We start from the raw sequence: 24,167 nt of genomic DNA on the forward strand, positions 1-24,167 counted from the left end.
CAAGTTCATACTTCTTGAGCAAACAGCCCGAAGGGTGTAAAAACCCCATAGGCACCATATGTAGTGGCTGGAGATCCACTTCCATAATGGTCAATGTCGATCCATTCCTTTTAGTATCTCCTCCGCAATGTCGATGCATTCCTTTTAGTATCTCCTCCGCAAAACATTTGATCTTTAATCCTAATCAACATTTTTGTCGGTTCAAACGCCCAAAATTGTTAAAACCCCGTCAATAATTTTTTTTTTGGGAAAAAATTGTTTCAGTATACACAGGCTGAGGGTATATCTCTGTCGGCAAAGCCGACTGATACTTTTTTACTTGTTGAATGATTTTTTTAGTGATGTAATTCGCATCAATGGAGAGGTCAAGAGATGGTTTTCAAGTTTCGTGTTCGTAATTTGTCGGAATATTTCCCCAGAATTTCAAATTTGAACCAAAACATAAATTTGGATATTTTTTCCACAATGGTCAATTTCACCTGCTAAATAATATCCGATAATTATTCAAAATGATTGGCATTTTCCTTGACCAAACCTCTAACATCGTGCCAAAACTTGTCAGTATCAAAATATAACAGCGAACTCTAGCGTGATTATGGTTATACTACAAACAATTAAAATTGTAGAATCCCTGTACATACTAGGCTGTAACTTTGTTAGCTGACAACGTGGCATCAATGGAAGGGTCAAGAGTGCCTCTTCTCTGGACCAAATCTTCCGGGAATAAGGATATAGTCATTGTACTAACATTTTACCAATTTTCACACAAAAGTTTTCATTTCCATTTAACCCGCTAAATATCATCTGTTCATCATCTTAAATTGCAACCATCTTCTTTGTCGTATACCCAAACCTTACTTAAAATTTCTCGCCGATCAGACCATCATTGCGACCTATAGAGCCGCTACAAAATCGGATAAAAATTATTATATAAATATTTCACGATCATCACCAATAACAATAGGTGTATATTCTGGTCTGCAGCTGACCTCCATACAAAATTTCGTGAAGATCGGTCCATAATAACTTGATTACAATTTTTAATGGACAGACCGACGGCCACACATCTCAAAATCGCTTAATCTCGTCTAGATATGAATTTTGGTATACCACATTTGTCTACAACAAATATTTGAGGGTGTTACATGAGGCTTCAAGTGTTCTGTGAAAAGACTTCATGGCTTTATATAAGAACTAATCATGATCTGGATCATGGTCTTCTATGAGAAGACCTAATTACCTTCTTTGAGAAGACCTAGTGGTCTTCCATTAAAAGACCTAATTGTCTTCTATAAGGAGGCACCTGGTCTACCATTAGAAGGCCTCATGGTCTGAGAACGCAGCATGGTCTTCTATAAGAATAAATCGTGCTCTTCTATTGTAAGATCTAAGGGTATTCTATGAGAAGACCTCATGGTCTTCTGTGAGAATCAGGTCCTTCTATTCAATTAGAAAGCCTCATGGTATTCTATGAATAGACTTGATTATCTTCAATGATAATACCGCATGATCTTCTATAATAAGACCTCATGGTCTTCCTATCAGAAGGTCTCATGGTCTCCTATAAGAAGACATCATGGTCTTCATATCAGAAGGTATCATGGTCTTCTATAAGAAGACATCATGGTCTTCTATGAGAAGACCTCGTGGTCTTCTATGAGAAGATATCATGGGCATACATGATAAATCCTTATGACCTTCTGTGAAGCGACCTAAATGTCTTTTATAAGAAGACCTAAATGTCTTCTATAAGAAGACTTCACGGTCTTCTAGGAGAAGGTCTCATGATCTTCTATGAGAAGACCTCATTGCCTTTAATGAGAAAGCCTCATAGTCTTCAAGGAGAAGGCTTCGTTGTCTTCTATGAGAAGACCTCATGGCCTTCTGTAAGAAGGCTTTATGGTCTTCTATAATAAGAACTCATGGTTTCCCTATCAGAAGATATCATGTTCTTCTATGAGTAAACCTCGTGGACTTCTATGAGAAGATCTCGTGGTCTCCTGTGAGAAGACCTCATGGTCTTCAATAAGAGGACCTTATAGTCTTTTATAAGAAGGCTTTATGATCTTCTATAATAAGACCTCATGGTCTTCCTATCAGAAGGTCTCATGGTCTCCTATAAGAAGAAATCATGGTCTTCTATAAGAAGACATCATGGTCTTCCATGAGAAGACCTCGTGGTCTTCTATGAGAAGATATCATGGGCATACATGATAAATCCTTATGACCTTCTGTGAAGGTCTTCTATGAGAAGATCTCGTGGTCTCCTGTGAGAAGACCTAATGGTCTTCAATAAGAGGACCTTATAGTCTTTTATAAGAAGGCTTTATGATCTTCTATAATAAGACCTCATGGTCTTCCTATCAGAAGGTCTCATGGTCTCCTATAAGAAGACGTCATGGTCTTCCTATCAAAAGGTATCATGGTCTTCTATAAGAAGACATCATGGTCTTCTATAAGAAGACATCATGGTCTTCTATGAGAAGACCTCGTGGTCTTCTATGAGAAGATATCATGGGCATACATGATAAATCTTTATGACCTTCTGTGAAGCGACCTAAATGTCTTCTATGAGAAGACCTAAATGTCTTCTATAAGAAGACTTCACGGTCTTCTACGAGAAGGTCTCATGATCTTCTATGAGAAGACCTCATTGCCTTTAATGAGAAAGCCTCATAGTCTTCAAGGAGAAGTCTTCGTTGTCTTCTATGAGAAGACCTCATGGCCTTCTGTAAGAAGGCTTTATGGTTTTCTATAATAAGAACTCATGGATCGCTATCAGAAGATCTCATGTTCTTCTATGAGTAAACCTCGTGGTCTTCTATGAGAAGATCTCGTGGTCTCCTGTGAGAACACCTCATGTTCTTCAATAAGAGGACCTTATTGTCTTTTATAAGAAGACCTCATGGTCTTCTATGATAAGACCTCATGGTCTTCTATAAGAATGCTTTATGTTCTTCTATAATAAAAACTCATGGTTTTCCTATCAAAAGGTCTCATGGTCTTTTATAAGGAGACTTCATGACCTTCTATAAGAAGGCTTTATGGTCTTCTATAATAAGACCTCACGGTCTTTCTAATAGAAGGTCTCATATTCTTCATATAAGAAGGCCTAATGGTCTTCTATAAGAAGACCCCATGGTCTTCTATAAGAAAACCCCATGGTCTTCTGTGAGAAGGCCTCGTCGTCTCCAGAGAGAAGATCTCGTTGTCTCCAGAGAGAAGACCTCATGGTATTCAATAAGAGGACCTAATGGTCCTCAATGGTCTTGCTCTTCTATGGGAAGACCTCATGGCATTCTATAGGAAGACGTTATAGTCTTCTGTCTGAAGATCTAATGGTCTTCTCTGCGATGATCTCCTGGAAAGTTTAATGACCTTCTGTAAGAAGCCCTCAAGGTCTTCCATAAAAAGGCTCCACACGGTGTTCTATGTGAAGACCATATGGTGTTCTATAAGATTTGATGGTCTTCTATGACGAGACCACATAGCCTTCTATGAAAACAAATCATATTCACGGTGTTCTAAGAGAATATCTCGTGGTCTAACATGAGAAGACCTAAAAAGAAGAAGACCTCATAGTCTTTACTGAGAAGAACTCATGGTTTTCTGTATGAAGACTTTTTGCTCTTCTAAAATAATACCAAATAGTATTCTATAAGAATACCAAATGGTCTTCTATTTGAATACGAAGACCAAGGGTCTTCTATGAAAAGACATCAAGGTCTTCTACGAGAAGACCCCAAGGTCTTCTACGAGAAGACCTCAAGGTCCTTTATGAGTAGACCTAAAGGTTATCTATGAGAGGACTTTAAGGTCTTCTATGAGAAAGCCATAAGGTTGGCTTTATATGAGAAGATCTCATGGTCTTCTATAAGAAGAGCTCTTGTCTTTGATAAAAAAAAAACGTTTGTTTTCTATAAGAATACTTGTTGTCTTCAAAAAAAAAAAAAGACTTGTTGTCTTCTTTAAGAAGACATTTTGTCTTCTATAAGAACTCATGGTCTTCTATTATAAGATTTTTTGTCTTCAATAAGACGACCTCACGGTCTTCTATAAAAAGACTTCAAGGTCTTCTATAAGACGACTTCATGGTCTTCTATGAGAATACCACCTCATGTTCTTTTCTTTACGATTTCAACATTATAAGGAGCCGAAATGATACATTCGCGTGTGTGCTCCTGCTCTTCGTGAAGCACGTGCAACCTATTTTGAGGTGCTATAAACGAAATGACAAACTTCGTATGTACATGTTTGTTCCATACAAACATGATTTGCCACTTTTTCCCTCTGATAAACTGCGGCTAGCTTAACACTTGTTCCCATGAACTTTTTGGAGAACAAAAGCACACTGCTGTATTCTCCAACAATTCCCAAGAAATTTCTATTCCCTTAATTCTACCCTCTCCCCTTTTTCAGCTTCAATTTCTTCAGGTATTTGAAGATTACATTTTTGAAAATAGTTCACAGCTACAAGAAAAAGCCCCACACAACAGGGCAACTGGGCATTCTAATAGCATCATCGAGCCAGTGGCACTTCAGCATCTAATGCTCCAACAACTGTATCTTCTTCATATCTTCTACACTACAATAGATCTCTGTGGCAGCAACAGCTCTTAGCCATTGTAACATTTTTGTTTATTGTAACCCCCATCTTCTCGTACCCTGAGTAATATGATATGATTACCTATTCTTAGATATTGTATATGAAGCAGCATCTGCAGCATCACCAAAAATACAACAACAACAACTATCACTTCTACCACTACATTTTGGTAGCAACTACAATAAAAGAAACTTCTTGCCTTCAAGTACATGCAGTGATATGGCAAAAGATATATATTACACACGATTTGTATGTAGCACATACATCATACTTCTGTAGATACATATAAAGATACATACCAAACACATACAAACATATGTTTGTATATATAGCGAAGTATTAAGAAGTGCATTTTGAGAACCATTACGAGGTGCCAGTTGGACCAACTTTGATGTTGAAGGTATCAAGTTAAAATTGATCAAACATAACATTGGAGGCACCAAGGCCTATGACCCAAACTTTTACATTTTTTATAAAAGTAACTAGGAGATACAGAACTAACAGATAACTAATATATCAAATAATTATCCTATAGCTTTCAGTAAAAAACTAAGACGTAGCGACATGCAATAAGGTATGGGAAAAATTAAAAAAATATATATATATTAGAGTACGCCGAAGCGCCATCTTCATTGAATATTTAATATTTATTGGAATTTGAAGCCTAGCTAACTGTTTCACATGACACTGAATTGGGGTTTGTAATGTTTTGACACTGTTGTTGGCTCAATCATGTTCTGAAGACTTACATTTCTAAATATGGCTTGTCTAAAAACTTGGAATTAATCTCATAGCCGAAGAAGTTAAAACAAAATTCAGAAATGGTAGGAAGACTTATTTTAATGACTTTATTCTAACAAACTACCCTACCCAAAAAGGTAAAAATATTTTTTAACATAACTAAACCATGTTCATTTAAATTCAATCGTTTTTTTCTTCTTCTACTACTTCTCACTCACTACCAAGATAATGGTAATCGGATATATGTATGTATCTCAATCAGCTTATTGTGTTAAGCATAACCTTTGTTTAAGTCAAACATCATAGCTTTTGTGTCGTTCGTTGCTTTGGCAGAAATGTGTTAGAAACTTTTTTTGTTGTTTTTCACCTGGTTGTTGTCATTTAAGCTCATCTACCTCATCTGGAGCTGTGCAGTTTACTGCATTAACTCAAGCTGCAATGTTGTACTAGATATTTATTTGACCATAAAAATGAGTTCATCTTGGATTTTTTTGTTTTGTGTTTAGTTAAAAGCAAAAATCTATTGTTTTTGCACTTATGATAAGTAGTTCATGATTTTGTGGGTAGAAATGCAACAATTCAGCAAAGCTGAATTTAAGGTTTTTAAATAATTAGCAATTTTATTTGGTTTTTCGAAAGATATTTTAATTTAATAGTAATTCAGCCAAGCTGAATTGGAATTTTCTTAGAAAAATATTTTATTTTATTTGATTTATCATGAGATTCTTTACGTTTCTAGCAATTCAGCAGAGCTGAATTTCAAAATAATGCAGGAAAAAAGCACAGTTTTGAAATAGATATCAATTTTATTTAACATATCACAGTTTATAGCTATTCAGCTGAGCTGAATTAAGATTTTCTTAAAAAAATATCAAATTAATAGCAATTCAGATGACGTGAATTGTTTTGTTCTTAAAATAATATCAATTTTATTTAGTTTTTATAAGCACTTTAAGTGTATAGCAATTCAGCTGTGATGAATGGAAGTTTCTTTATAGAAATGTTACTTTTATTTGCTTTATCTCAAGATTCTTTATGTTTATAGCTATTCAGGTAAGCTGAATTTCTAAATTATACAGGATTTTTTTTGCAGTTATCATAAGTTAAGCTGAATTCAATGTTTTTTTTTTTTAATAAATATCAATTTTATTTGATTTAACTAACGCAGAATTATTTAAGTTTAGAGCAATTCAGCTGAGCGGAATTGAAGTTTTCCAAAAAATAGCAATTTAATTTGATTTATCATAAGATTTAGCTGTGCTGAATTTAAAAATATATTTGTTTTTACTTAAAATAAATAGTTCATGATTTTTGTGGTTAAACACACCAATTCAGCTAGGCTGCATTGAAGGCTTTTTAAATAAATATCAATTTTATTTAGTTTATCATACGAATTTTTAAGTTTGTAGCAATTCAGCAGAGCTGAATTAACGGTTTTGCGAATAAATATCAATTTTATTAGCTTTCTCATAATTCTCAAGTTTGTGGCAATTATCATAGTATTCTTTATTATGTTTATTACAATTCAGCTGAGCTGAATTGAAGGATTTCGAACAAATATCAACTTTATTTGCTTTGTCATACGATTCTTTAAGTTTTTTTTACTATTCAGCCGAGCTGAATTAAAGTTTCTTTTTAAAAAAAATATAAATTTTATTTGGGTTTTTAAAATTTATAGCAATTCAGCTGAGCTGAATTGAAGGTTTTTGAAATAAATATCAATTTTACTCGGTTTATCATAGAATACTTTGAGTTTATAGCTATTCAGCTAAGCTGAATTGAGGAGTTTTCAAATGAATATCAATATTATTTGAAAAATTTACCTATTAGGCGAAGATGATTTTTAATATTAATTTTAATTAATTTCTCGTTCGAATCGTGCTTAATGATGATGATTTTTGAAAGTGAAAAGAAAAGCCGAAGATTCGAAAGCACACAATTAATTTTATTTGATTTATCACAAGATTCTTTAAGTTTATGGCAATTTAGTTGCAGGTTTTTTAAATAAAAATAAATTTTATTTGGTGTCTCATAAGTTTACATTAATTCAGCTGAGCTGAATTGATGGTTCTTCTATAAATATCAATTTTATTAGGTTCTTCAATGCAATTGCTCTATGTTTTTTAGTTGTTATAAGCAATTCAGCTGAGTATAATTGAAATTTTCTTAGAAAAACATAATATTTATTTAATTTATCACAAGATTATGTACGATTTTTTGCAATTCAGCTGAGCTAAAATTCAAAATTATGACGAAAAATTTATTTACCAATAAAAATATTGTGTTGTACTTCGGAAAAACTTCAATTCAGCTAAGATGAATTAGTTCCAGAATGGTTACGGAATGCCAAATTCAGCTGGGATAAATTAAGTTATTTTTAATTAACACATCAAAGCAAATTAGCTGTGTTCCAGAACTAAAAAGTTTTTACAATTTTTACGACTTTTACACATTTTACTCGAAAAAGCGTTCCCGTACACAAAAAAGTTGTAAAATGTTCACTTCTCTTTAAACAAAAATGGCGCTGAATGACGCTCTCTTTAAAAACTTTTTACACGACAAATTTGGGCGAGTAAAAAATAGTAACATGGTTGCCGGCGTCTGATTGGCTGATACGCCGACTTTGACATTTGTTCCAGTTTTTTTTACGTATTTTCCATTTTTCCGTTCCCGAACTATTTCAGAAAACTTGTGTGTAAGAACAAATTTTTTGCAGTTCTCTCTTTTACGAGTTTTACCATTAAAAAGTACGGGAACGAAGCTATTATGTGTAAATTAGGTTTTAACTTTGGCTCAATTGAATTAATTAAAAAAAATACAATTTTGAGAATTTGAATTCAATAATTTATGTGATTCAGCCTACCTGAAGTTTGGGATTTTAAGAAAAACCCTACAGAATTAAGTCTTCGCTAAAAAAATTCAAAAATGTCTAGCTGAATTAGATTTTTATCGATTTGATCGAATATTCTAAAACAAATTATCACTATAAGTTAGCTGAATGAATTTATTCTTCAATAAAATCTAGCTGAATTTGTGTTTTCTCAGGACATTTACGCTTTTGGAGCATTAAAATGGAGTTTTAATTTACAAAGCGCCATATCCACAAAGCTGAATTGGTTATTCTCTAAATGAAATCAAATATAACTTAGCTGAATTATTTTTTCTAACATAATTTGCCAATTCAGCTTAGCTGAATTACTTAAAATTTATTCTATCGGTAAAGTTAAAACTTCAACATTGCTGAATAAGGTATTTCTTAATTATAATCGAATATTCTACAAAGATTCACCAATTTAAGCTGGCTGAATTAAAATATTGTTAATAAATGTTCTATAACCTAGCTGAATTTGTGTTTTCACAGAAAATTTATTCCATAAAAATGGAATTTTACGTTACAAAAATTACCAATTCTTGAAATGCATGCAGAATCAATTGATTGTTAATAATTTTCCAATAAAAGTTTTCTGAATTTGTATATCCACAGGAAATGTATGCTTTAAAGTATTGAAATGAAGTTTTATATTTCAAAACTCCATACTAACTCAGCTGAATTCACATTTCTCTAAAAATTTCAATATAACTTGGCTGAATTACCTATTTTTAACAAAATTTTTCAATTCAGATAGCTGAATTACTCCAAATGCACGCTGAATCCATATGACAGGGCTAAATTACATTTTGTACCAAAACTTACCAATTCAGCTCAGCTTAATTAATCAAAATCTATGCTGTATTACTTCATTGTTAATCAAATTTCCATAAAATATAGCTGAATTTGTATGTGCACAGGAAATTTACACTTTATATAATTTGAGTTTTTTTACAAACCTCCATATAAACCTAGCTGAATTGTGATTTCTCTAAACCAATTTCAATATAACTTGACTGAATTACATTTTCTTACAGAATGTTCAAAGTCAGTTCAGCTGAATAGCTCAAAATTCATAGTAAATCAATTCATTGTTAATAATGTTTCAATATAATTTAGCTGAATTTGCATTTCCACGCTTACACTTTAAAGTATTTAAAAGTTGTTCTCTGTAACAAAACTCTATATTAAGCCAGGTGAGTTACCATATCTCAAAAAAAATCCATTTGAATTGACATTTCTCTAAACCAATTTCAATATAACTTGGCTGAATTACATTTTCTTACAAAATCTTCAATTTCGATTTAGCTGAATAACTCAAAATGCATACTAAATCAATTCATTGTTAATAAATTTTCAATAAAACCTAGCTGAATTTGTATTTCCACGGGAAATTTACACTTTAAAGCATTAAAAAGTTGTTCTCTGTAACAAATCTCTATATTAAGACAGCTGAATTGCCATATCTCTTAAAAAATTCCAATATTATTTCCTTAGATTACTTTTTCCCACAAAATACACCAATTGAGCATAGCTGAATCACTTAAAATACATGCTGAATCAATTTATTATTAAACGATTTTCAATATAACCTAGCTGACTTTATATTGTCATGAAAATCTTCACTTTAAAGCAATAAAATGAAATTTCCTGTTACAAACCTCCAGCTGAATTGAAATTTATCTAAACCATTTGCAATACGACTTGCCAGAATTACCATTATTCACAAAATGTTTAAATTCAGCTTAGCCGAATTCCTTAAAATGTATTCAAAATCAATTTATTGCCAATAAGTTTTCAAATAAAAAGCTGAATATGCATTTTTAAGGGTATTTAAACTTTAAAGAATTAAAATGGTGATTTATGTTACAAAACTCCATAAAAAGCCAGCTGAATTGCCATATCTCTCCCAAAATTTCAATATAATTTGCCTAAATTACCTTTTCCCACAAAATATACCAATTCAGCTTAGCTGAGTTACTCAAAATGCACACTAATTCCATATCTTTTCTAAAAAACCTCCCACCCCGCTTAGCAGAATTACTCAAGACGCATGCTGAATCAATTCTTCTTAGCTGAATTTGTATTTATAGAGGAAATTTACACTTTAAATCATTAAAATTGAGTTCTGTGATAGAAATTCCAAATAAACCCAGCTGAATTGACATTTGGACAAAAGATGTCCGATGTAACCCTGCTGAATTACTTTTTCAAACTAAACGTTCCAATTCAGCTAAGCTGAATCTAACTGAGTTTTCATTTTCACGGGAGATTTGCTCTTTAAAGCATTAAAATGGAATTTTATGTTACAAAACTACAGCTGAATTGACATTTTCTTAAACCAAATTCCAATATAACTTGCCTCAATTACCTTTCCTCACAAAATTTCCCAATTCAGCTCAGCTAAAGTACTCAAACTGCATTCTATCGGCAATGTTACAACTTTTTAGGCCACTAATGTTCCACATATCATTATTGTTTATGTCCAATAATCTCAAATGTTTATTTCAATTTTATGATTTTTGAAGTTTTCCCTAAAATAGATTTCCTCAAATTTCAAAGAATTTTTACCGAACAAACAAAACATCTCAATAAAACAGAATCTTACTTACTACTGACCTATATAAACGATCATAATAATTCCATCAAATTATTATTACAGAACAATAATAAAAAATTCGAAAAATCGACCACACATCAATCGAACCAAAATTCAATACAGACTGCCATTGAAATCAAAAATTTTAAGCGGAAAATAATTATGATTAAAATAAATTGCATTTTTTCGTGGGGATGGGGAAGAAGACGACGTCACAAGCAAAGCATTATTCGTGCTGCATGTTCAAAGAATGAACAAAACACTTCAAATGTAAACATCAGAAATATGTGTTTTGAAAGGAATTTTGAAATACGTTTTTTTTGTTTTTATTGTTGTTTTTGGAGAGAGAGTGTAGAACCACAATCATCATTAACTGTTGCGTTCGTCAATTATAGTGCAACAGGTCAATTACAGCATGTCTGGATGGAGCTATTGAAACCGTTGCGCTTTGTTCTTTACAAGGCATAAAATCATTTCATTTATATCGATACGTTGTGCTTTCCATTATGAAACTGAAAAGTGATCACTGATCGAGTTGATCATCTGCTTTTAATCTTCAGCCGATAAAGAATGATGAAGAATAACGCAAGAAACGTTATCTTCAAAAATTAAATGAAATATAACTTAAATTGTTTGCCACTTGTGGCATCTTGACCAACAGATCGCATCGTTTCTTATTTTCTACAAAAACAAAAAACAATTGTCTTGACTTACCCGTACAACCATTCGATTCTTCTTTGAGGCCGAAATAACCTTCACTGCATTCATTACATTTCAAACCTTGCACACCTGGTTTACAATAGCATTGACCATTTTCCGGATCACAAGTGTGCGCATCAATGCTGCCAAATTCATCGCAGCCACATGGCTCACATTGCTTGTCCAGCAAAGCATAACCTTCATCACATTCGTCACATTTTTGTCCAGCATAGCGTGGCTTACACAAACATTGACCATCGGTGCTGTCGCAGACGGCACTATCGGAGCCCTCTTCGAAGCAGGCGCAGGGTTCACAGCCAGATGAAGGATCACCCCAGAAGCCCATTTTGCAACGTTCACAGTGCCAGCCCTCAGTGTTGCCCCTAAGTGGAATAAAAGAAAAGAAAAATTAAATGAAATACTCATTTCAAGACTTCGTGGAAAATTCAAAAATGTTCGTACTTACTCGCAAATAATACATTTTCCGGTAAGAACGTCGCAAGGGCCTCCATCACAATCACAAGGACGACATGAATTTCCAATCTGCAAAAGAAATTTTTTGTAAGTTAGGTTTCTCTACAAGATTGATATTATTATCAATCATCATCAACCATCTTTGGTGAACATTTTCTGTAAGAAAATCATCACCAAAAATTATTGGTGAATATTTTCTATAAGAAAATCATCACCAACAATTGTTGGTGAAAATTTTCTATAAGAAAATCATCATCAAAAATTTTTGGTGAAAATTTTCCATAAGAAAATCATCACCAACAATTGTTGGTGAACATTTTCTATAAGAAAATCATCACCAACAATTGTTGGTGAAAATTTTCTATAATAATTTCTATATGAAAATTTTCTATAAGAAAATCATCACCAACGGTTGTTGGTGAAAATTTTCTATAAGAAAATCATCACCAACGGTTGTTGGTGAAAATTTTTCTATAAGAAAATCATCACCAACGGTTGTTGGTGAAAATTTTCTATAAGAAAATCATCACCAACAATCGTTGGTGAAAATTTTATATAAGAAAATCATCACCAACGGTTGTTGGTGAAAATTTTCTATAAGAAAATCATCACCAAGAATTGTTGGTGAAAATTTTATATAAGAAAATCATCACCAACGGTTGTTGGTGAAAATTTTCTATAAGAAAATCAACACCAACGGTTGTTGGTGAAAATTTTCTATAAGAAAATCATCACCAACGGTTGTTGGTGAAAATTGTTGTCTGTTTCCCCAAAAAGTTTTTTTTTTTTTTAAAAATCCTCGTTTTCTTCTCTTGTTGTTTCCCTATTAAAAAAAAAAATATTCTCCCTTTGTTTCCCCAAATTTTTTTTTTTAAAATCCACGTTTCCTCCTTCTTTGTTTCCCCAAAAAATTCACGTTTTGTACTCTATTTGTTTCCCCAAATAATTCTGTAAAAAATCCAAGTTTTCTTTCCTCTTTGTTTGCCCAAAAAAAATATTAAAAAGTCCACGTTCTGTTCTCTTTTTTCTCAAACAAATCTTTAAAAGAATGTCTTCTGACCCCTAAAAAATTCTTTAAAAAATCCACATTTTGTGTTGTCTGCTGACACCTAAAAAATTCTTTAAAAAACCCACGTTTCGTGTTGTTTACTGACCCCTAGACAATTCTTTAAAAAATCCACGTTTCGTGTTGTATTCTGACCCCTAAAATTTTTTTAAAAAATCCACATTTTGTGTTGTCTTCTGACCCCTAAAAGATTCTTTAAAAAATCCACATTTTGTGCTCTCCTTGCTTCGCCAAAAAATTCTTTTAAAAATCCACGTTTTGTGCTCTCCTTGCTTCGCCAAAAAATTCTTTAAAAAATCCACGTTTATTGCTCTCTTTGCTTCTATAATAAATTCTTTAAAAAATCCACGTTTAGTGCTCTCTTTGCTTCGATAATCAATTCTTTAAAAAATCCACGTTTAGTGCTCTCTTTGCTTCGATAATAAATTCTTTAAAAAATCCACGTTTAGTGCTCTCCTTGCTTCGATAATAAATTCTTTAAAAAATCCACGTTTAGTGCTCTCCTTGCTTCGCCAAAAAATTCTTTAAAAAATCCACGTTTTGTGCTCTCCTTGCTTCGCCAAAAAATTCTTTAAAAAATCCACGTTTTGTTCTCTCCTTGCTTCACCAAAAAATTCGTTAAAAAATCCACGTTTTGTGCTCTCCCTGCTTCACCAAAAAATTGTTTAAAAAATCCACGTTTTGTGCTCTCCTTGCTTCGCCAAAAAATTCTTTAAAAAATCCACGTTTTGTGCTCTCCTTGCTTCACCAAAAAATTGTTTAAAAAATCCACGTTTTGTGCTCTCCTCCTGCTTCACCAAAAAATTCTTTAAAAAATCCACGTTTTGTGCTCTCTTTGCTTCACCAAAAAATTCTTAAAAAAATCCACGTTTTGTGCTCTCCTTGCTTCACCAAAAAATTCTTTAAAAAATCCACGTTTTGTGCTCTCCTTGCTTCACCAAAAAATTCTTTAAAAAATCCACGTTTTGTGCTCTCCTTGCTTCGCCAAAAAATTCTTTAAAAAATCCATGTTTTGTGCTCTCCTTGCTTCGCCAAAAAATTCTTTAAAAAATCCACGTTTTGTGCTCTCCTTGCTTCGTCAAAAAATTCTTTAAAAAATCCACGTTTTGTGCTCTCCTTGCTTCGCCAAAAAATTCTTTAAAAAATCCACGTTTTGTGCTCTCCTTGCTTCGCCAAAAAATTCTTTAAAAAATCCATGTTTTGTGCTCTCCTTGCTTCGCCAAAAAATTCTTTAAAAAATCCACGTTTTGTGCTCTCCTTGCTTCGTCAAAAAATTCTTTAAAAAATCCACGTTTTGTGCTCTCCTTGCTTCGCCAAAAAATTCTTTAAAAAATCCACGTTTTGTGCTCTCCTTGCTTCGCCAAAAAAATTCTTTAAAAAATCCACGTTTTATTCTCTCTTCGTTTCCCCAAAAAATTCTATAAAATATCCACGTCTCCTTTTCTCTTTGTTTCTCTAAACAATTCTTTAAAAAATCCATGCCCTCTTCTCTCTTTGTTTCCCCAAAAAAATATTTAAAAATCCAAGTTTTCTTCTCTCTTTGTATTCCCAAAAAATGCTAAAAAATCCACGATTTCTTCTCTCATTGTTTCCCCAAAAAATTCTTTGAAAAATCCAACGTTTCCCCACAAAAACTCTTAAAAAAATCCCCACAAAAATTCTCTAAAAAATCCACGCTTTGTGTTGTATTCTGACCCCTAAAAAATTCTTTAAAAATCCACGTTTTGTATTTTGGGATCTCTACCAAAAATGTTTTAAAAAAATCAACTTACCTCCGTTGGATTTCCATAATACCCATCATCGCACATTTCACAATGATCACCAGTATAGCCGGGAGGACATTGGGTACAAATATACTGAGCATTTTCCACCACACCATACAATGGGTTTACGTCCATAATTGAATATGTTTTCAATTGGCAACTGGGTGAGAAGTTGTTGCTAGCCACCAGTAGAGGGCAAGCACATGGTCGACAATCGTTTGGTGTGCCTTGCAATGGATTTCCATAAAAGCCGCGTTTACACCGTTCGCATCTGAAAGAAAACCAATGTGTGGATGGTAAGGAACTTTGATACGTGGTAAAGAGTGGTGTATTAAAGAGACGAATAGCCAAGACAGTCACCACATTGATATGTTGTGGAACAAATTTGGAAAATGAGGTGGAAAAGTCTTTCATAGCTACATCGAAGTGTACAAGTAGAAGAACAAGAAAATTAAAGCCATGAAAGGGGAAAACCGCCCAATAAGACAGAAGTCTAAAATATTAGGACAACTTTTTGAGTAAGAGGTGACCTCTCAAGGAATAAAATCCTGGAACACACAAAAACTAAGAAATGAATTCCACTTACCTTTCTCCATAAGTGTTGTGCATGCAACTGCCACAATTACCGCTCTGCAGATCACAGGAATTCGAATGACCATTACAGGGGCAGGGTATGCAGCGACCAACTTGATGATGATCCGTAGAGTTCTCATAGATTCGTATATAACCAAAATCACACGCCTCACATGAGAGACCAATATAACCTGGAGGACAAGAGCACTGTTCCACTCTTGTTGTTGCCACACCACCCAGTTCGGTGCCACCGGAAAACATAATGACCCGCTCCAAATTTGTCTCCACTTGATCTGTATGAAAGGCTGCCCTGACAAGTATGGCTTCCAAATTTGTCAACACCGACATAAAATGGGAACGTGTTACCTCAGTGCCATGATAATCTGTGCGACGCATTCTCGTCTTAATATCCTGCACCTCAGATGGAACATGATACCAATTATTCTCTTCCAAGGTGATGTTAATAACAGCCGATGAGCCGCGTGTAAATTCTTCATCGCCATAAGCAATTTTCATGCCATTTTTACCCAGCAAAATAACATGGGGACCTGCCGTGGGTCTTCCCGAGGTGTCACCACGTATGGTCACCCAATTGACTTGCACTGAAAGTCTTGAGCCATAACTTGTCAAACGATTACCCAGATATCCCTGTGGGGCCAACCAATAAATGGCCTCAACATCGCTTAGATCGAACATGCTATAGCTAAGGGAATTTGTATCGGTATCTAAGGTGGGTATGGCCGTTTGAGACCTGGTAATATCCGTTACCTTCCAATCGTTTAAGGTTTCAAAAGCCAAAGTCGAAAGCTTGGCACTGGTACAGCTGGCCTCCAAACCGGAACACCAACAGGGTGAACAGCCATCAACATTATCGGCACTCAGATCATAAAAACCCTCACGACATTTGCCACATGTTTCACCTTCCACATTGTATTTACACATGCAGACACCAGAGCACTCAGTATCGGCCACCGTACCACGGGAATCGCACTCACATTTGCGACAGTCATCGCCATAATAACCCTGAGCACATTCATCACAATGCAAACCCTGGAAACCTTCATTGCAAATGCACTGGCCACCCTCGGCATGGCACAGACCCTGGGAACCTTTAGCCGAACATTGACACGGCAAGCAGGCATCTGTTGTCAAGGACCCCACAGGTCTATAGAATCCTGGCAAACATTGCTCACATTCATTTCCCGTGGTGTTGTTCTGGCAATCCTGACATATACCCCGACCTAAATAGCGATCATAAAAACACGATTCTGCATGGTTATTACACTGGCATATTTCACATTCATTGGCCTCGCGGGTTGTACCATTACGAAATGGTTTGTCCTGATACAGAGGGCAGCACTGCGAACAATCCGCACCACAAGTATTGTGCATGCATTCACACTGCAGCGTCGATTCTAAATTGGAGAATTCCTTTTGTCCCTTAAATTTTTCAGCCAATTCTCGTGTCTTATCCGCATGACCATGACAATTGAGGCGGGCACTAACACGTATCTGCTTCAGCGAATAAAAACTACGCTTCTCTAGCGAATGAGCATCCAATTGCCAATAGACACTGTTGTCTAAATTCGCTGTCGAATGCATACCCTGAAAACGCATGCGTATGTAACGAGCCGTAATGAAGTCCATAATATCTTGAGTTTGTTCCATGGCACCGGGACGATTTTTCAGTAGCGATACATGGACATCTGCATATTCCAGAGGCAGAGCCTTGGAGAATTGAGTGGTACAAATTACTTCGGTATCGTTATAAAACATATATTTGCCATTTTGTCCTGGCAGGCCATAACGTTGACGACAATCTGCATCAGAACGACCAAAATATTGCCAAGTTTGAAAATTCACACCATCCAGGGATTTTTCGAGTATCCACGAAGCAGGTCGTGGCGAATTGGCAGATTTCAGCATTATATAGAAGACTTGATAGACCTGAAAAGAGAACGGGAGAAAAAGGAAAATTTTATTAGAATCTGTATTTAATTACATCATGTTAAATATAGCATTATAGACTTAAGACTAAGACACAAAGTTGCGGTTAGGTTCTCCCTAAGGAAGGATCAAATTGTTGGCTATTGTTTTTAAAAGGTGCGGTTTTGAATTGGGCTTTTCATTTCGTTATTATATTGAAACTACGCAAAACACCAAAGCCTAAACCAAATGTTTATTTTGTTTTCGGCTTAATACAAAACAATAGCCAAAAAGTTGATTCTTCCTTCTGTCAGTTTTTAGCCACTGCATAGCATACTGCCATCTATCAACTACTGGTAGCGTTTCCATATTATTTGCCAGTGGTGATGATCCTGGCTACTTTACAAAGTTTCAATTTTTGTCCAGTAGATGACGTCTCTTAATGATCGTCAACATCCTGACATTTTCATGATATATTCTGATCCTAGGAGAAATGAGAAAGGGAATTTGGGGAATGCCAGATCCAATTAGGGAAGGGAGTCTTTCTAGGTACACTGAAGGCAGTATTTATAAACGAAGTTAGTTTTTGTAGCCGAACTATTGTCAGCTTTTAAAGGAGAGTTGAAAAAGTCTTTTTAGACCAGGTGGAAGAAGAGAAGAAGAGATAAACTTAGAGAAAATAAAGACCATGATAATTTACAACACAGTTCAGAAAACATCATGCCACGAGGTCAAACTCACATGTATCCTGGCAAATCTGTTTTTGAAAAATAATTGTTTTGTTAACGTGGATTTTTTGAAAAATATTTTTCTAACGTAAATTTTTTTAAAAATGTATTTTTATCTAACGTGGATTTTTGAATATTTTTAATCCAACGCACAGTGTCCGATTATCCAAAAAACCTGGCCAAAAATCGAAAAAAAATTTATCAATTTACACTAAAAAGGGTCAGATATTGTTTATAGGATCCCAGTGCGTGTAGTTATGAAAAAATATATACATTTCTTGTTTAATAAGTGGGTATAAAAGCAGGTCGAAGTGACCCTATTTGGAATTTTTTTTCTTTTCAATTTTTAAGTTGTTTATAAATCTATGATAATATGCAAAATAAACAACGGTTATTAAATATTTTCTTTTTGTAATTGTAATGAAAGGTATGTGAAACGTATTTATGATGTTCAGTGTCGCCAATGAATTGTGCGTTCATTAATAATTGATGTCCGTACTTGTTAATTTTTTTCAAGATCAATTTTCACAATAAATTATGAAAATAGTTGTGAGTAAGATCGAGTTGGGCCGTGTAATTTATCATTTCATAAAAAAGGAAGGGGTTTTTACCAATTTCCATCGAAACATCCTGCACATATTTGCACTTTTTGTTTTTGTGTGATATTTTGTCTTGCATGTATGTACAGATTTTTTTTCATTCAGAATGTCAGAATATAGTATAGGGTCACTTTCTGGCGTTTGGGTATAATTTGGAGTTTTAGTATACACTATGCAACACTGAAAATGCAAACAACTTCTAGTGTGCATTTTTTGATAGTACACATTTAGACTACAAAAACCCTAGTAGGGTTTTGTCCTGTCAGATCCAGTTCGTATTTTATGGCCGCATCTAAACCGGGCTAAAATTACACTTTTTTGCATTTATCGGGCCTTTATCTCAGAAACGATTAGGAATTTGGCCTTGCTGCCTTAGGCAATATTGTAGCCCTGAACTAGTAGAACTTAACCTTTGAACAGACCGTATAGGAAAAACTCCATCTACGGCATCAACATCTATAAAATATAGAAAACTGTACATAATTGCTAATATTCTGGTCAGTATCGGCTAAACTATTGGGAGCTGAACCAAGTAACCTATTGCAAAAATCTTCCAAATAATGTTTTCAACAATTCTTTAGAACATTCTGAAACTCTAAAATGCTTACTTCATGTTGTTTCAGCGGTATTTTGTATCATATCTTTTACAACACGTATTTCAAACACAGTTCACACCAACAGTTTATTCTCGCATTTCGGATTTCACTACATTATTGACATTTTTATTAAATCGCAGTTGAAAAATGTACTGAAAACAACGGCATAGAGACATTTTACAACAATCACATGTTCTGAAGAGTTGTGTTTTACATTCCAGGGAATATTTTTCCAAAAGAAAATATTCAGGAAAAATTAACGGTTTTGGAGATACGGTGTGAAATGTATAAAAATTGTGGAATTTTTGCATATATTTTGAAATTTGAGGCAATAAATGTAGTTTTTCGAGTTCATTATTTCTCCAAATATGTTATTTTTGTCCTTATCTACAAATTTGCTTCAGAGGTCAGATAAAGATTCGCATTGGTTTTAGAGATATAGCCCCGAATTTCTTTAAAAACTCAATATTTGACCATGTTTAGATGAGGCCATAAAATCCGAGCTGGATCTGACACAAGGAAACCCAACTAGGGTTTCTTGTCGTTTGGGTCATTACTTTCAAAAAATGCTCAGTTCGAATTGTTTGCACAAGTTCACCTTAAAAATGTTGCACAGTGATATTCTAAGACCTATAGTAAAATTTTATGGCGAAAAAATTTCTAGAATATTTTGGTCTGATGCGATCACATTTTATAGGAGATTTTAAAGATTTGTGGGAAAAGGGACCAAAAGGACCCTTTTATGACTCGCACGAGGGTTAATTTTTTTAAGAAAAATATTCCTCGCATTCTTGTCAGTATAGTTACCAAAGACATTATACACCTTAAGTGCAAGGAATCCAAGGGATCTTAACTCAAATATTTCCAAAACTGTAGAAATGTTGGAAGCTTGCAACCCTATTTTAGTTTCTTGGTTTTTTGGCAAAATTGATACCGATATTTTCTTGGTATGTAATGCAAATAGAGATTTCTTTTCTTTGGTAACTTATAGTGAAATTTAGCAGAGAGCATTTTTGTCTTTGACGGCATTCTTCTAAAATGATGCTTTGTATGACAATTTTGCCAAAACTCGCATAAAGGGCGTACTTAACCCTAAAATGTGTTTATAATTTTGCATATTTCTGGAGTTTAGGTAAGGTATAGAGTTTTGGTGTATTCTAGGACCCATAGTAAAAATTGATGGCGAACTAATTTGTAGAATATTTTGATCCGATAAGATCACATTTTATAGGAGGAGGGACCAAAAAGACCCCTTAAATGACCGCCTGAGGGTTAAAGAATATCAAAAATGTAATCAGCGGCCGGAAAAACATAAGAACCAAAGGTTATGTCAAAATCTATTCATATTTAGAGTTTTGGCCAGGTTTTTCGGAAAATCGGACACTGTGCAACGTGGATTTTTTAAATAATATTTTTTTATCTAATTTGGATTTTTTGATAATATTTTTTATCTAACGTGGATTTTTTAAATAATATTTTTTATTCAACGTGGATTTTTGAATAACATTTTTTTATCTAACGCGGATTTTTTTAATAATATTTTTATCTAACTTGGATTTTTTAAATAATTTTTTTTATCTAACGTGAATTTTTTAACAATATTTTTATCTAACGTGGATTTTTCTAATAATATTTTTTAGCTAACTTGGATTTTTTAATAATATTTGTTATCAACTAGAATTTTTCTAATAATATTTTTATCTAACGTGGATTTTTTTGAATAATATTTTTTATCTAACGTGGATTTTTCTAATACTATTTTTATCTAACGTGGATTTTTAAATAATATTTTTTTATCTAACGTGGATTTTTTGAATAATATTTTTATCTAACGTGGATTTTTCTAATACTATTTTCATCTAACGTAGATTTTTGAATAATATTTTTTATCTAACGTGGATTTGAGCTTTAGGCCAATGTGGGTTTTTTATTTGTTTATTTTATCCAATATTTCTTTTGTGTTTGGTTTCAATTTTTATTAGTTTAATTAGAGCTGTGATATTAATATTAAGAAACATATTTTGTAGATTCCCTGAGGATGCAATTTATATAATTGCGAAATATTGGATAAAATAAACAAATAAAAAACCCACATTGGCCTAAAGCTCAAAAAAGTCTTCTTCTTTACATTATTCAAGAAAGGTCGAATAAAATCAACACTAACAAACGTGGATTTTTTAATAATTTTTTATCTGACGTGGAATTTTTAATAATATTTTTTATCTAACGTGGATTTTTCTAATAATATTTTTATCTAACGTAGATTTTTTAAATAATATTTTTTTATCTAACGTGGATTTTTGAATAATATTTTTTATCTAACGCGGATTTTACTTTTTAATAATATTTTTTATCTAACGTGGATTTTTTTAATAAAATTTTTTATCTAACGTGGATTTCTTGAATAATATTTTTTATCTAACGTGGATTTTTTGAATAATATTTTTTATCTAACGTGGATTTATAAATAATATTTTTATCTAACGCGGATTTTTTTAATATTTTTTATCTAACGTGGATTTTTGAATAATATTTTTTATCTAACGTGGATTTATAAATAATATTTTTATCTAAGGCGGATTTTTTTAATATTTTTTATCTAACGTAGATTTTTTAATAATGTTTTATCTAACGTGGATTTTTTAATAATTCTTTATCTAACGTGGATTTTTTAATAATTTTTTATCTAACGTGGATTTTTTAATAATTTTTTATCTAACGTGGATTTTTTAATAATTCTTTATCTAACGTGGATTTTTTAATAATTTTTTATCTAACGTGGATTTTTTAATAATTCTTTATCTAACGTGGATTTGTATAATAATATTTTTATCTGACATGGATTTTTTTAATAATATTTTTATCTGACGTGGATTTTTTTAATAATATTTTTTATCTAACGTGAATTTTTGAATAATATTTTTTATCTAATGCGGATTTTTTAATTATATTTTTTATCTAACGTGGAATTTTTAAATAATATTTTTTATCCAAAGGGGATTTTTTTGATAATATTTTTTATCTAACTCGGATTTTTTAATAATATTTTTTATCTGAAATCGATTTTTGACTAATATTTTTTGTCTTACGCGGATTTTTTAATACTATTTTTTATCTAACGTGGATTTTAATACGATTTTTTATCTAATGTGAATTTTTTAATAATATCTTTTATCTAACGTGGATTTATATAATAATATCTTTATCTGACATGGATTTTTTTAATAATATTTTTTATATGCGTGGATTTTTTGAATAATATTTTTATCTAACGGGGATTTTTTGAATAATATTTTTTATCTAACGTTAACTTTTAGTAAAGGCTCCTCAGACATATGGGATGTGGGACGGCTTCGCTATCATCTAACTTTTCCTTTCAAGACAAACGCTTAGCGTAGTCTTTGAAAGTTATGAGTTTGGCTCTGAACACTAACACGCCGTGACAACACTTTTTTCCTTGTGTATTTCAAGGACGTGAGAATTTTGCCTTTTTTAGGCGAAGATCATTTAGTATTTTCTTAAATTAATTTCTCGTTGGAATCGAGCTTGATGATCAATAATGCAAGTGAAAAAGTAAAGCCGACGATTCGAACCCACACACCCACCACTATATGACATGACATGTTTCGGCATTGGTAAAGGCTCCTCAGACATATCGGATGTGGGGTTTGAACCCACGTCCTTAAAAAACACAAGAAAAAAAGTGTTGTCAATGTGTATTAGTGTTCAGAGCCAAACTTATAAAACTACGCTAAGCGTTTGTCATAAAAGCCATACAATGATAAGGTCTGTACGATAACTTCGCAAGTGAAAAGTACTTGCAAGTACTTAGCAAGTTCTCAGTCTCTCCACCAATTTTACTCTCTCGAAGCTAAAAATTTGCAGATTGTTATCGAACAGCAATTTGTAAAAACTTTCAAGAAGTCAGGTGATTTGAAGAAGAAGAAGATGTTGGCGGAAAAGATTAAATAAATAAATAATAAAATAAAAAGTAGTCACCCCAAACTACAAAATAAGTTATTTATTTACATTATCGTTTCCCATAATTTATTTAATAATTTTCCCTTTTTTAGTTCTATTTATTTTAATAACCAAACTTTTGTTTATGTTTTTGCCACGAAGTCCGCCACAAAACATTGGAATTTAAATCAGCTGAACAAACTTGCAAGTTCTTACAAGAAAAATTTTCCTTGCAAAAACTTGTAAACAAAACTCTCCAAAGCTCTCCAAAATTCTCTCACTATTGTCTCCAAATTTACTCTCTTTTACTTTACAAGTTTGTTATCGAACAGCATTTTGTAAAAGTTTTTACAAATTTGTACTAACTTTTGGGTTATCGTACAGACCTATTGAACAAATATTCAGCGTTGTTAAAAAAAAATTGCATTTGAAAGAGGAAAAGTTAGATGATAGCGAAGCCGTCCCGTGAGGGCAATGAACGCGCATTTGTTTAAATGTTTGTTTTTTACGTTTTCAAGGGTTATTTGACCAAGCTTTTTAAAAATATTTTTTCAATGAACCTGTTGCAAATAAACGTGGATTTTTTAATATTTTGATAAGAACTATCAGACTAAATATTTTTCCAGGATCATTATAATATTTTTCAAAGACTATTAGAATTTATTTTTAAGGGGATTAGCAGACCGCTAAAAGAAAATTTCTAACGCATTTTCATACAGTTTAGCATCCCAATAAATATGGATTTTATAAAGAACAATTTTCGAGGACTATCAAAGCAAAACATGTGAATTTTCTTCTACTTATTTTATTTGAAATTTTCCTCTAGCCGCCGAGCGTTTTTTCTGGGTCGGAAAAATCTTATCATGTCTTTTTTGTAGTTTTCATACGATTGACTCAATTCAAACAATCTGACGACGCCATACAAATAACATAACACCGAATTATCATTAGCCAGAGATCAAAAGTCA

General features: G+C 32.9%; 2 protein-coding genes across 8 annotated transcripts in view; one reads left to right on the forward strand and one right to left on the reverse strand.

Annotated features, from left to right (window-relative positions):
* The window catches only part of LOC141393617 (non-lysosomal glucosylceramidase), a 596,987-nt gene that overhangs the window by 322,732 nt on the left and 250,088 nt on the right, over positions 1 to 24,167 (forward strand). The window lies entirely within an intron of this gene.
* wb (wing blister) overlaps positions 1 to 24,167 on the reverse strand; it is a 404,943-nt gene that overhangs the window by 122,955 nt on the left and 257,821 nt on the right. For all 5 annotated transcript variants that reach the window (XM_073966879.1, XM_073966880.1, XM_073966881.1 and 2 more), the window contains 4 exons: positions 15,404 to 17,337; positions 14,827 to 15,088; positions 11,981 to 12,057; positions 11,530 to 11,897 (listed from right to left, as the gene is read on the reverse strand). In XM_073966879.1, the coding sequence (XP_073822980.1) occupies positions 11,530 to 11,897; positions 11,981 to 12,057; positions 14,827 to 15,088; positions 15,404 to 17,337 (2,641 nt within the window). The remainder of the gene's footprint in view (positions 1 to 11,529; positions 11,898 to 11,980; positions 12,058 to 14,826; positions 15,089 to 15,403; positions 17,338 to 24,167) is intronic.

The sequence above is a fragment of the Musca autumnalis genome, unplaced genomic scaffold (genome assembly GCF_047663935.1).
Source record: "Musca autumnalis isolate F117 unplaced genomic scaffold, ASM4766393v1 scaffold_2, whole genome shotgun sequence".
NCBI lineage: Eukaryota > Metazoa > Arthropoda > Insecta > Diptera > Muscidae > Musca > Musca autumnalis.